Below are 13688 nucleotides of genomic sequence, written 5' to 3' on the forward strand. Positions count from 1 at the left end.
TAGGCTTCCACTATACCTACCTCCACCTGGGCTAAGCAGCTACCACCTGTTTCAACTTGGCTTGTGTAACAAAACGTTCTCTCTTTTGGATATTTAATAAACCTTAGCAATGTCTTCAAAAATGTGTTGCGTAAAAATAGACTGTATCTACAGTAAAGGTCCTGTATCAATATGTTTAACAAGCTGAGATAAACAAGTTCAGGCACAGAAAAAACACAAACAATCTTCACCTTATACAAATCCCTCAAAGTATTATCAGGGTTATAGCTCGTCAGGTTTCTAAACCTTTCCTTTAATGACCATGATTCATGCATTGTTAAGCTTAGTTTGAGTCCTCTGACTTCAGAGTGTTGTTGGAAAGCTGTAATTTATGCACACATTTCCACAGGTTTACTTGCAATACAACACATTCTGCTGTTAAGTCAAGGTGTAAAAAGATCTCATTGTACAATTCCTCAAATTGTTTTTTTTCTTTTTTGGTAAAGAAAATACATAGATTGTGTGTACAAATTGTATCCATTCACAGATATAAACAGGTTGTAAAAAGCAAATGATCCTGAACATGGCATCTGATACATAGCTTCCTATTGTTGCAATAGTAAAGGGTTTTTGAAGAAATCTGGACAGAATTTGGTTATCAGTAATTCAAAATCTAAAATACTTAAACTTATCAAGAGAATATTTAAAAAACATTGTGAGGTTTATTCTGTTTATGAAAAAATTTAAATAAAACACGTTCAAAGTTGTTATGGCATAAGGGCCACCTCATGACTACACCGTCGGTCAAATCTGGATTGAAATCTCCAATACATCTACTTTAAATCAAAGTTTGTAATTCGGGAAACGTTTAATTGTGAAAGAAAAATAAAATGAAGTAATTGTTACTTATTTATTAATTATCTTAATAAAAGTTAATGTTATAATCACACTATACTATAATAATAAACATGTTCATAGTAATTTTTATTATTTTAGTGCTGTTATTTATAGAGAATCATCTCAGGTATTGGAAATATTGGTGATCAGAAATCAGAAATCAGTGCATCTCTAACATTTCTAATGGTTAAGCTTTATTCAATGTTTTACTGATTCCCTGGCGACCTGTCCAGGGTGTACCCCGCCTCTCGCCCATAGGCTGCTGGAGATAAGTACCAGCTTCCCCACGACCCACTATGGAATAAGCGGTAGAAAATGACTGACTGACAGATTCCCTTTCACTGTCCTGCGATTGTTTGTTTTGTTCTATAAAAGCTAAATAATTATATTTAGAGCATAATAGTTAAATACTCCTCTGAGGACTTGGTCTGTTGTTATTTGCCTTCTGCTCTGGATAGAATATGACCTCATTGAAGATGATAACGAACACTAAGAGGAGAGGAACTTTCTACGTCTATCGAAAGTGCAACTCCCTACCATCACTGGTAAACATTAGATAAATTATCATGAGGAACATACAGATGGTTCTCATTATGTTCTGCTGCTTGTCACTGCTACTTTATACCACCAACTATTAGAAAACAAGTCTTTCAACACCCCACCTTACACTTTCCTTCACTGATAGAGGGAGGAGATATGGCGTCATTCACAAGATCCTTTGGCAGTTTTCTCTTTGCTCATGGTAAATGGAGATGGTGGGGATGCAAAAGAAAGTAAGTTGAGTCAATGATTATCTAACACACAGTATGGCAGAAAAGCATATGGCATGGCATAATCTCTTGAGCTGGCAACAGGCTTTGTTTTAATGCCAACTCCTTTTTCTCCCTGCACCACAAGCCGTGAGTCTGATGGGCGTCCCGCTCCACAAGCCAGAGCATTTCAAAGTTTCACGCTGGCTTTGGTAAATCCAATCTGCTGCGATTCAACAGACATTTGGAAGAATAACATTTCCCCCTTTGTGACTCACAAGGTCTTGCACAACAACTACCTTGCCAAAGCAGCTATAAGTCCGCCAGCTGAATAGCTTGGCAGTCTTTAAAGATCTGATGGAAAAATAACCCACCTAGGATTCACTTTGCTTGTGAACATGTGTGTTGCTTGCATGAGGCTCTCAATGTTCAACTCCCTGCAGTAAACTATTTTGTCTACTGCAGGAGGATGTTGTTTGATAGCTGATCCTTTGCTTGCAACAGCACAACATGACATTGGTAACATGTAAGGCAGAATTATGGGTAATTTGGAAGTCATTATTTTATGTACAGAAAATGATTTGATGAACCCAGGGTCCAACAGACACTAATCTGTTGTAATTATACCACTGTGGTTCTACTGGACAACTCTAATTGCTTTTTGTTTCGCTGTTTTCGCTGTATGCAGTTTATCTTCCTTCTAAATATTTTGTCATGTGTCTCTCAGGGTGCAATATCCTGATTTAGAATATCATTTGAAAACATACAGTGCCTTGTAAAAGTATTCATACCCTTGAGGTTTTTCACAATACAACCACATATTTTATTATATTTAATCAAGATTGCATGTCTTCAGTACCACACAAGAGTAAAGTTTAAGGAAAATAATTTGAAATGTGTAGTGTGCTTTAATATTCACTAAATACCTTGTAGAACCGTCCTCTACTACCATGACAGCTGCACCTCTTTTGAGGTATGTCTGTACCAGCTCTACCAGGGTGTTCTGCACTGTGAGTTTTCCTCCACTCACTTTATTTTGCATGTTGGTCAAAAAGTTTAGGTTTAGTAAGTGGATTCTCTTTTGCCTACATGCTATTTGTTCCCTAATGTTCTCTATCTAACCTCTGAGGCCTTCAGAGAACAGCAGTTGTACTCAGAATAAAATACACACAGATGGACCCTATTTACCTATTTACTTCAAGTGACTGGATTTTGTGTAGTAAATGGGTTAAAGGGGGCTGAGTACTAATGGATGCCACACCTTTCAGAGTGAAAATTTGAGAAACCCGTGTATTTTCCTTTCATTACACTGTTATCTGCCACTGTATCTCAGTTTATCATATAAAATCCAACATAATACACTTTTTGCCTGTAACATGACAAAATATGCAAAAGGTCAAGGGCATCAATACTTTTACAAGGTCCTGTAAACCTATATTTGAACTGTTTCTCTGCTTGCTGTTTTAACTTCCTGGAAATTCATTTTGGGGATATTTCTCCCTCAGTTTTTCAAGACATTTCAGCTGAGACACTTATTGTGCAAAATGTAGCATTCCCAAAAGTCTATTTTGATCCACTGTGCTACAATCCAAAAAGACAGAGGAAATAATCCTACTTTAGTGTTCCCATGTGTGCCAGTGAGTATATTGTTGTGTGGTATTTACCTTCGCAGGAGAGGCCATGTGACGTGACCCCAGACAAGCTATCTTTACAGACGTTGCAAAAGGTGGGCCTTGCATGGGAACAGGCGTACCAGTTGTGCATCCCTGAGAAATGTTCCACATTAAACTGTGCCGTCTGACAAAGGAAAAGTTAAAACAGGTTGGCAGCACTGAGAAAACAGTCAGAGAAAAGCAAGCACAGTGCACTAAGTGATAACAATCAACACATTCTCATTCCCAACTTGTGACAGAGTCCCCCCCTCCTTCAGTTTTAACGCATTGGCTGCTCCTTTCCCATCACTGTCTGATGCACAGAGAGCTGCTCTGCCTCCTGAGTATTGCTAGTAATCTGCAGCTGAAATGACACTAAATGACATTTTACAACACAGGCTTACAGATAGTGGAGCCAGGTGGAAGGACACATCAGAAGCACCTCTGGTGATTCTTTTCTACCTTTCTTCTACTGCTTTGACTCTGATGCATTGATGAAGATTATAAAAACAACACAGCTGTGTGGTAAAATATACATATTTTATTGCTGAGATCTGCCAACATACCCCTGACCTGATCTATGTGTCTTAAATTGGAGCTAGAGTTCTATTTGTGTCTGTACTGGTTCTGTTAGATCTCAGTGCTGCATTTGATACAGTCGAGCATAATATTCTCTTAAAAAGGCTGGGATATGCTGTAGGGATCAGGGGAACAGCGCTAGTCTGGTTTAAATCTTATCTGTCTGACAGATTCCAGTTTGTTCATGTAAATGATAAATCATCTTTAAACTCCAGGGTTAATTGTAGAGTACCACAGGGTTCAGTACTTGGGCCAATTCTCTTTACTATATACCGTATATGCTCAAATTATCAGGCAGCATAGGATACATTTTCATTGTTACGCTGATGATATTCAGCTTTACTTATCCATAAATCCAGTTAGATAGACTACAAGCATGTCTTGAAGACATAAAAACTTGGATGACTTTACATTTTTTGCTTCTCAATTCAGACAAGACAGAAGATGTCGTTTTTGGACCGGAGTCTTTAAAAAAGAAACTGCTTGGTCAATCCCTTAACCTGGATGGCATTAAATTGACCTCCGGTGATAAAGTAAAAAACCTTGGTGTTACCTTTGACCAGGACATGTCATTTAAATCCCATATTAAACAGGTTTCTAGGATTTCCTTCTTTCACCTCCGGAACATTACCAAAATTGGAAATATCCTATCCAGGAGAGACGCTGAAAAACTAGTCCATGCATTTGTTACTTCAAGGCTGGACTATTGTAATTCTTTACTATCAGGATGTCCACAAAATCCAGTTAAAAGCCTTCAGCTGATTAAAAATGTTGCAGCAAGAGTTCTGATGAAAATTAAAAAGATAGATCATACAGGGGTTGGACAATGAAACTGAAACACCTGGTTTTAGACCACAATAATTTATTAGTATGGTGTAGGGCCTCCTTTTGCAGCCAATACAGCGTCAATTCATCTTGGGAATGACATATACAAGTCCTGCACAGTGGTCAGAGGGATTTTAAGCCATTCTTCTTGCAGGATAGTGGCCAGGTTACTACGTGATACTGGTGGAGAAAAACGTTTCCTGACTCGCTCCTCCAAAACACCCCAAAGTGGCTCAATAATAACAATGGTTCGGTAGTCCTTGGCAGTGACGCGCCCATCTAGCACAAGTATTGGGCCAAGGGAATGCCATGATATGGCCGCCTAAACCATCACTGATCCACCCCCATGCTTCACTCTGGCTGCTGGAGGACATAATGACCACTTTCACCCTCTTCGCTACATTCTCACACTACTCTCCAATTATTTGCTGTTATTTCAGCTTTTAACTTTATGTTCTCTTTTCTCTTCCTAGAAGCTACACCAGGCCTGACTCTGTCTACCTGTGACACCTTTCTGGAGAGGGGAATCATCCAAGCTTCTGCTGGCAACAACTTAATGCTCACATTCAACAGATGACCCACTTGGCCCTGTCTTTCAGTGTTTAACCCTTTCTCTCTACTAGATATAGCAATTGACTGAGCTTTTACTGTAATTATATGTGCTCTCTTTCAGACTCTAACCTTGAAAACTGGATCAGAGTTTATCTGTTCTTTCTTTCTAGATGAAACGACTAAAGAAGCTACATCCATTAACATTTACTTTTCCTTCCCATAGAAAGTACTCCTGGATCAGTGCTTGTTTGTTCTCTTTGTGTCTCTACTCTGTTCTCTCAAACCCTCAGTCGGTCGTGGCAGAAGGCCGCTCACACTGAGCCTGGTTCTGGTTCTGCTGGAGGTTTCTTCCTGTTGAAAGGGAGTTTTTCCTCTCCACTGTCGCTACATGCATGCTCAGTATGAGGGATTGCTGCAAAGTCAACACCAGTGACTGTCCACTGTCTCTACATGCTCATCCAGGAGGAGTGAATGCTACAAGTCACTGACTGGATGCAATCTGCTGGGTTTCCTTAGACAGAAAAACTTTTTATCCAATTTGAATAAATAACTGAATTTGACTGCACTGTTCAACGGTTTGGATTAATTACCAATAAAGGCTGTACAGCAATGACCGTGCTAAAATTGTTTCTGGTTGAAAAGATTACAGGTCTATAATTTACGATCCTTAGTGACACCATGTTACAAAGAAATTACCATTAAAATATTTAAAACCATGTTTCAAACGCAGCACATTAGAAGTAGGGGTATTTCAACCAGGAGATAAACGCACTGTAGCTGTTTTCGTAAACAGCTATTGGTAGCTGCTTAGCGACCAATGAAAAGTAAGGTAATGGTTAGTTAGATGCCAGAATGGTCAGGTATTTCTGTTTCACATCTTACTAGCCTTCCGGATTTCAAGGACTACAGCATTAGAACCAATCACCTGCTTATGCTACGAGTTTTAATAATAATAGTGATGTTGATAAAAACATTTTTGCTGCTGGCAACACTCTTAGTAAATTACTTCCAGCCTGTAATAACACTCCTTGCATATTTTTAAAACATTTGAACTAAACTGTGATAATATTGATAACTGTGAAGAATATGCGCACAATAAATTCTATATTTTCAAACAGTTACACGCCTAGTGTGCGCTACTGGTTTAATGAGATACAAACTAAGTTAAGTCCTGAAACATTTACTAGGTTTTAGATTTTTGGAAGCCATGTTGGATTTTGAAGTCAGGGCTGGTGGCTGAGCTTAGATTTTCCAGACTTTCCAATTTTAGGAGGTTCTGGTTGTGTTTCCGAGAACAAATGGAACCCACCTTTACACGAGTCTAGGATAGCTGTAGGGGAACGTGAGATGTAAACCAAGACCAGGTGTCAGTATGAGACAAGTTGGGACTAAGAATGGGCAGCAAAACATATCTATTTCTGTTTGTCACTGTTACAGATAATTAAGCACTAAGGCTTTTTGACACGAGATGAAATAATGAACATATCCAGTTTCAGTCTATTCTTAACTTAGAAGCCTTTCCTAAAAACAACAAACATTTAATTGCAACTTAAATGGGAAAACAGTAATATTCAAAAAGCAGACAGGGTCTCTATCAGGACCCCTCAACCTGTGACATCTGAAAGCAGCTGGATCACTGGAAGCTTCAGTACATCTGGATTTCAGGACCCTGTGGAGGTAATGAGAGTGGTGCAGTGTCCCAGCGTGGGTGTTGCGTCTGCAGCAGCTGGCACAGCCCCGTTCCCAGTTTGTGTTTTGTAAGTGGAACTGTAACAGGTGCTGGTAAATGGGACACTCTCACAGCGTCACAAAGGAGAAAGGCTTTAAATCATAGTCTGTCATCTATGCATCTCAGCAGGGTTGTGTTTGTGTGTGCATGTGTGTTCCTTGTGGTGAGCCCAGCTCAGGGGTTGCTGCTGCACTGCAGTGCAGTAAGGGGGTGAGGGATGGGGTCTTATATAAGATTTCCCTCTCAAATCAGAGCCGCTGTGTGCCTGTACTCCTGTCCCTTGGTCCTGAGCATGCAAGAACCCGTCACTGTCAGTGCTCAGCTCAGAGCCTACATTTCTGTTGACAGCAGGGTCTTCCAGAGAAGGATGGTTGATTTTTGCATCATAAATTGTACAGAACTCAACTGTTGTGCTGTAAGGTGGCTAAAGATGGGATTTCATGAGACTACATTTGTAAAAACAGGTGCTGTCAATGGCCGCTTGCTTACAGTTTTATTTTCTAAAACACGAAGTAAAGAATTAGTTTTTTCTTTAATTAGCTGTATTAGAGTCTTTGCTCTAACATCTCCATAAAGGTGTGCCCATGTGACCACATTAGGTCTTTAAATAGCTTTGAACTTTTACACATCAATCCAGACATTTCTTAAAGCATTTTTTTTCACTGTAGCAACTTAAAGTTTCATACTGTTATCCATAAAATCTATAAACTATCTACTGAAAAAGCAGTCCGCAACAGAGGAGGATTCGCCTAATGTCAGATCTATTGTTGCTGCAGCACTTTCTCTCAACGCTCCCCCCCTCTCTTCTAATCCTCTCCTATCCTGGCCATGAAAAAGGAACCCACTTACAAACAAAATGTGGCACAAATCTTATTTAGAAAGTGGCCCTTACCTCGTAATGCTCTCTGGACTGGACGGACTTGAGTGAACTGATCCAGTCCTCCATCTCTTTTCTGTTCTCGGCGCAGAGGATGAGCCTACGGAACGGGGTGATCACCTGGAGAGAGAGGCAGGGCTACTGTGAGGAAGTGAAGACGGACCAGGCTGAAATGAGAGGGGAGCGCTTCCATCGCCTTCTTTCCTCCGCCCCGCGGTGCCTGTGAGCGGAGAGAGAGAGAGCGATGGGCTCGGTCGTTGAGACGGGGAGAGGATGAGAAGCCCCCACCTCCCTCCTTTTCTCTAGCTACTTTTAACTTGTGCTCACTTACACCTTCTTGAGTTGGCAGCTTGCTTCACCTCATCATCCTTCTCCCAACTTTCTCTTTGTCTCCATCCTTCACGCTGCTTTGTGGTAGAAATTTACTGGCAAACAAAGATCTTTAGTATGTGTCTGTGTTTAAAGGAGAGTCCCTGGGGATAACCCAACAGACACACACCCTCCTCTCATCACTCCATCACTTATTTATGCACCACTGACTCTTCTCTCTAAACTGGGTTTTCCTGTTCACAGCAGTGAGAACAAAAACACAGAGTATCAGCTTATAAACAGGTAATCTTACACTAATAAATGTAACTTCACCCTCATTAAGAAACGCTAGAGAAGAATTATTACAGCATCGGCACCCTGACCAGGATTTAAACACAAATATCATCTTAATTTGAAAAATGTGACAGTGTAGGTTTTGTTGCAATGATTTATGTGGAAATGTGGAATAAACTGGATCAATTTAAAAAAGAAAGGCGTCAAAATAAGGACATGAAGCCAAAGAAATACTGCGGGAAATACTACGAGGTACCTGCCGGACCTCTAAAGCATGAAATTATGAGCTGAAAACTGACTTTTAAAGAAGAAAATGTTCATCTTTCAAACCTCTAACAGGTCCACAGTATGACGCTGTCACCACCAATTTTCACTCAGATTCTCAGAATCTTCCACCTGAGCAGTGGATCTCTGCAGCTCATCCAGAGTTATGGGCACCTAACTGGATTATGCCAAAGTCTCACACATATATTTACACCAAGAAAAAAACACCAACTTTGGGCAAAAAAAACCCTACCAACTCTGAGAAAGCTGAATGCCACATTGTCATGGCTCCTTGTCCTTCTCTGACCATGGTTCATCCTTCTCTCTGTCTCAACAACAAAAGATGAAATCTGGAAAAACTCACACAGCCAGTCTGGACATTCAGACCAGAAACATGCTGCTGCATTGCTTTTCTAACTGGTGGGGAAGCACACACAGCAAAATCCCTCCAGATGGTCCAAAACACAGCAGCGCATCTAATCTGCCTACCCTACACACACGGCAGTCTCAGGGCAGACTGGTTCATTCATGGTTCTACAATAGTGGATCTGGTTACCAAATGCTACGAAAGCAGGGTATTTCACTTTGCATTCAAGAATCCCTTAAAGACAGCTTCCCTTCCCTTATCTTTATGCTTCCAACAGGATTTGTTATTAAACTGTTATTAAACATACAGTACTTTGCTTTGGATAAAAACATAAGACTAATTAGTAGATGTAAAACACTGATGTATGCAGCTGTTACCACTGTTGCCTTGCAACAAGGAGGTCTTGTGTTCGAATCCCAGCCTAGGGTCTTTGTGCATGTTCACCCTTTCCATTCATAGGTTCTCTTTGGGTATTCCAGCTTCCAGCTTAGGTTAATTGGTCTCTCTAAATTGCCCTTAAATGTGTGTGTGTCTCACTGTGGTGCTGGGATCGAGTGGTGACCCATCCAGGGTGTACCTCCACCTCTCACCCAATGGTTGGCTATTATTTTTGACACCATGTTTTCATTTCTGCTCTTGCTCTCCACAGGGATTGGCAATATTGTATCATTCAATGCTATCAAAGGAAAAGGAAAAATGTGTTTAAACTATACCGCGAAAATGGAAAGACTGGAATTGTTATTTTCTGTTGGCCATCAATACATGCTGCATTTGATTAAGCACAATTTTAATTTAGTAGTGCAGCTGCACTAGTGAAAGTAATTAAAATAATGAAGTAGTATATTTGATAAAGGCTACGTTTCATTTTTAGAGCAATAATTGTGCTTGTAAGGCTCTGACTTTATGCAGATAAATAAAGACTGTGGTGATAGTAGCTGCACTGTTAGTAGTCAACCCAACACATCACAAAAATATTGTGCCACAATTTCAAGCATTTATCATCAATTGCTATTAAATACAATATATAAAAACCAACTTTACAACAGCATCCAAAAAGTAGTTTTTTGATGAACGGCCTATCTGATGTGTCACTGGGGGAGAGGGAAACCCCAGAGTTATTTAAAATAACAATTCACACACACATTTATAACTTTAACATTTTAACCGATCTACTGATTGAGGATAAGATGGTTAGCATAATAGACTCATAACTAGCAGCTTCTGGGCTCACTTTCTAAGAGGAGCTTGCATGTTCTTCCACTGCTTGTGTGGGTTTTCTCCAGATACACTGACTTCCTCCAAGGATTAAGCAGCTTTAGATGAGGAATAGATGAATAGATTCATATTCTATTGGGATGATGTCACACCCAATTTAACCATGTTCCAGCAGCGAGTTGGGAAACCAGTGCCATTTGCTAATTATTATGTGTAGTGACCATGCTAACTAATACCAGCAATACAAGCTGACATTTAAGTAGTTATCTTTCTAATACGTTCAAACGCTAGAACTCCTGTCACTCTGTTTTCCATTTGGTGACGTTGGGGTATTAACAAAACAGGTCTTATGTGGGTTCAAGCATAGAGAAGTAAAGTCCTGCAGTGCAGAATGTTTAATACTGTGTGTAATGTAAGTAGTGAACGTAGTCGGGTGTAATGTGAGCAGCGTGGACTTTGCGAGGAGTCCGTGGCTTCATAGTGGAGCTTCCCATTTCCTATATTTCTGGTGACAAATTCCTACATTTCCCACACTTTCTGCCACGGAGTCATCGGATGGGGAGGCAGAACTAACCTCTCTCAGTGCGAGGCAGAGAGTGGCTGTGATGCTGCACGTACTCGCGACCGGCTGCTTGAAGCACCGTGTCACATATAAAACAGTTCAATGTGGAGACTTTTTCCTGCAGTTTATTGTGTGGCACTGCGTACGCATACATGGTCGTAAAAATTTAGCTTTGCGCAGTCAAGTACGCCCGACTATATTTTGCCATTTAGGATGAAGGGGATGTTACAATTACTACGCTTTATAATTGATGCACCTATATTGGATTTTGAGGTCTGGTCGGTGAGGAAGCACCGGGATTCCAGGTAGGCATCCTGACTTTAGAAGGTGTTTCATCCTTTAACCTTATGGAAATAAACAATTTTAATACTGTAGCTGACTCCACTGCCCAGTTTGTTTTGTGTCTTAGTCTCCCACAAAGAGGTTGCTGATATCCCAACATGTAATTTAACTATTTACTTACTATTTACCATAATTTACATTCAGCTGCTCTGGAGGTCCATTCTCTAAATTACACTTCCTTTGTGACAATAATTGGATAAATGTGGGACTGTGGAGTCCAACTACCCAGCAGGATAAACAGACACAAAGAAATACTGTCTTCCCAATCACAGTCATGTCTGAACCTGCACCTGAGGCTCTCCCAATGTGTGCAAAACAGCAGGTAAACACCACATCCCGGTGTGTCAGTAGGCATGCTGTGGATAGCACTCGTACATGTTTTTTCTTTCTGCATGATGGCAGTGACTTGCTAACCATCTGCTTTAAAGACACATGTTGCGATAAAACAAATGCTACTGAATGTATCAGATAATCCGAAAACATGGCCTTACATGGCCTTTAAAAAATGACACAGTTTAGTGTAAAAACAAACTATAATACATATTTTTATAATTAGCGGGTTGTTTTAAATTGAAACAAAAAAATTGCCAAAAGCTTCAGGACATCTGTCCTTTTCAGTTGGATTCTATTTCTTGACAAAATATTAAAACCTGCTGAAGAACACTTCTCTGTTTAACAGCAAGTCACAAGCTGTTCAGTGCAAACCAGGAGGTAATCATGTGTGAACGCACATATGGCAGAGGGGGGTTACATAAAACTCCCCTGTGTGACATGATTTTTATGACATCTTCCTCCACTTTGGACCCTCCAGGCCTCCAGTCTGGTTGCCTGGATAGGACAGTATATTGGGGCGGGATGGTAATTATTAAAATTCTTGTGATCCTCAGACGTTAACCTTCCAGGTGCACTAAGATGAGCTGATCATGTTTGGATAATTTCCTACTGACACAAGTGTAGGTGCACCAGTTTTGTGGCTGAGTTTTGTGAAGCTTTTTCCTCCTAATGAGAATTTCAGCTAATTTCAAAATATGTTTGTAGCCTTCCAGCTGTGGGAGGTCATTCAGTTTTTTAAACTGGAAGCGAAGTCAATGTCACACTATGTGTGTGCATAAGAAAGAGCAGTCCCTGTAAAACAGAGTTTTACTGTTTTAAAACAAAGACAAAGGAGTTAACTGTCTTTAGCCCCTGATATATTAGGGATAAGCATGATTAGTGCGGTTAGCATTAGTAAATGGTAAACAGATGATGTTATGTCAAAATAAGCTTCTCCCATGAATACAGTTTAGCTGATCAACTGCTTGTGACCGTCTCATGACTTTTTATCAGCATCTGTTATACCTAAGACCAGAAAAGAAAGTTCTCAAAAGTTCTCCAAACAAAGTTTCCATGTGTCAACAGTCTGTTTCTGTGGTAACAGGGATAATTAAATTATCCTTCTTCCTCCACTGTTAAGTGGAGACGATGACTCCTGAATTACTGACAGTCAGACTGCATTCACACGGCTCTGTGAATGAGAATGTTTGCAGAAAATGTAGCCATTTAGTTAGCTATAATACAAAAGAGAATATGTTGTTCTGTCTGTCTTTCCCTCTTGTCTCTTGCTCCTTAGAGAACTCAGTGTTGGTCTACGTTTATATATATATATATATATATATATATATATATATATATATATATATATATATATATATATATATATATATATATATATATATATATATATATATATAGATAGATAGATAGATAGATAGATAGATAGATAGATAGATAGATAGATAGATAGATAGATAGATAGATAGATAGATAGATAGATAGATAGATAGATAGATAGATAGATAGATAGATAGATATGTGAGTGTGTTTGTTTTGATGTGTCCATGAGTTGAAGGAGTAGTGATAACACTGGTTGCCAGGGAAACAGAGAGGAGCTGTTTTAAAAAATGGTTCTAGGCATCCCTCAAGTGTAGAAAACCACTCTTGATGAGTGACCTTCAGAGGCGATGAATGCTTCAGACAAGTGTCAAAAAAGAGGCTAACTCAGGAGTACAAGAATTTAATGAGAGAAGCAACAACTAAAGTTGCTGTAAAAACAAAGAAATAATTTTTTTTAAAGTTGTGTATGTTTTCATGTACACTGACAATTTAAACACAGCTGGGTAATAATAATAATCTTAAAAGTTGTGATGTCTTTAGGTGGAGGTGGAAAATCAACTTAATAAACAGGAATAAAGGCTTGAAAAGTCTGTGTGTAATTAATAATGTGTTTCACTTAGTGAACTGAGTTACTTTTGGGTTTAACTGAACATTCTATAGGAAATTCAACCTGGAAAGACTCACAAAGAGAAGACAGGGATGCAATTAGAAAAGTTTATTAGTAAATGTTTATTTCTTTAGTGCTCGGATCCCAGTGGAAGATGTGAATGCTGAGAATAAAATGCGCTTGAATGAACATCTTAAGGTTAGATTTAAAAATATCTACCCCCCAAAAAAGGGGGG

At 39.5% G+C, this 13688-nt stretch overlaps 1 protein-coding gene across 9 annotated transcripts in view; it reads right to left on the reverse strand.

The window, feature by feature from the left end:
* The window catches only part of dgkh (diacylglycerol kinase, eta), a 106111-nt gene that overhangs the window by 37280 nt on the left and 55143 nt on the right, over positions 1-13688 (reverse strand). For 7 of the 9 annotated variants that reach the window (XR_007038955.1, XM_047370145.1, XM_047370144.1 and 4 more), the window contains 2 exons: positions 7855-7959; positions 3290-3422 (listed from right to left, as the gene is read on the reverse strand). Coding sequence is in view for 8 of the 9 variants with exons in the window: in XM_047370145.1 (XP_047226101.1) it covers positions 3290-3422; positions 7855-7959 (238 nt within the window). In the remaining variant the exon portion in view is untranslated. Of the gene's footprint in view, positions 1-3289; positions 3423-7854; positions 8060-8170; positions 9045-13688 lie in introns of those variants that run through there. The other 2 variants (XM_047370149.1, XM_047370150.1) reach the window with 2 other exon arrangements.

The sequence above is a fragment of the Girardinichthys multiradiatus genome, chromosome 7 (assembly GCF_021462225.1).
Source record: "Girardinichthys multiradiatus isolate DD_20200921_A chromosome 7, DD_fGirMul_XY1, whole genome shotgun sequence".
NCBI classification, from domain to species: domain Eukaryota; kingdom Metazoa; phylum Chordata; class Actinopteri; order Cyprinodontiformes; family Goodeidae; genus Girardinichthys; species Girardinichthys multiradiatus.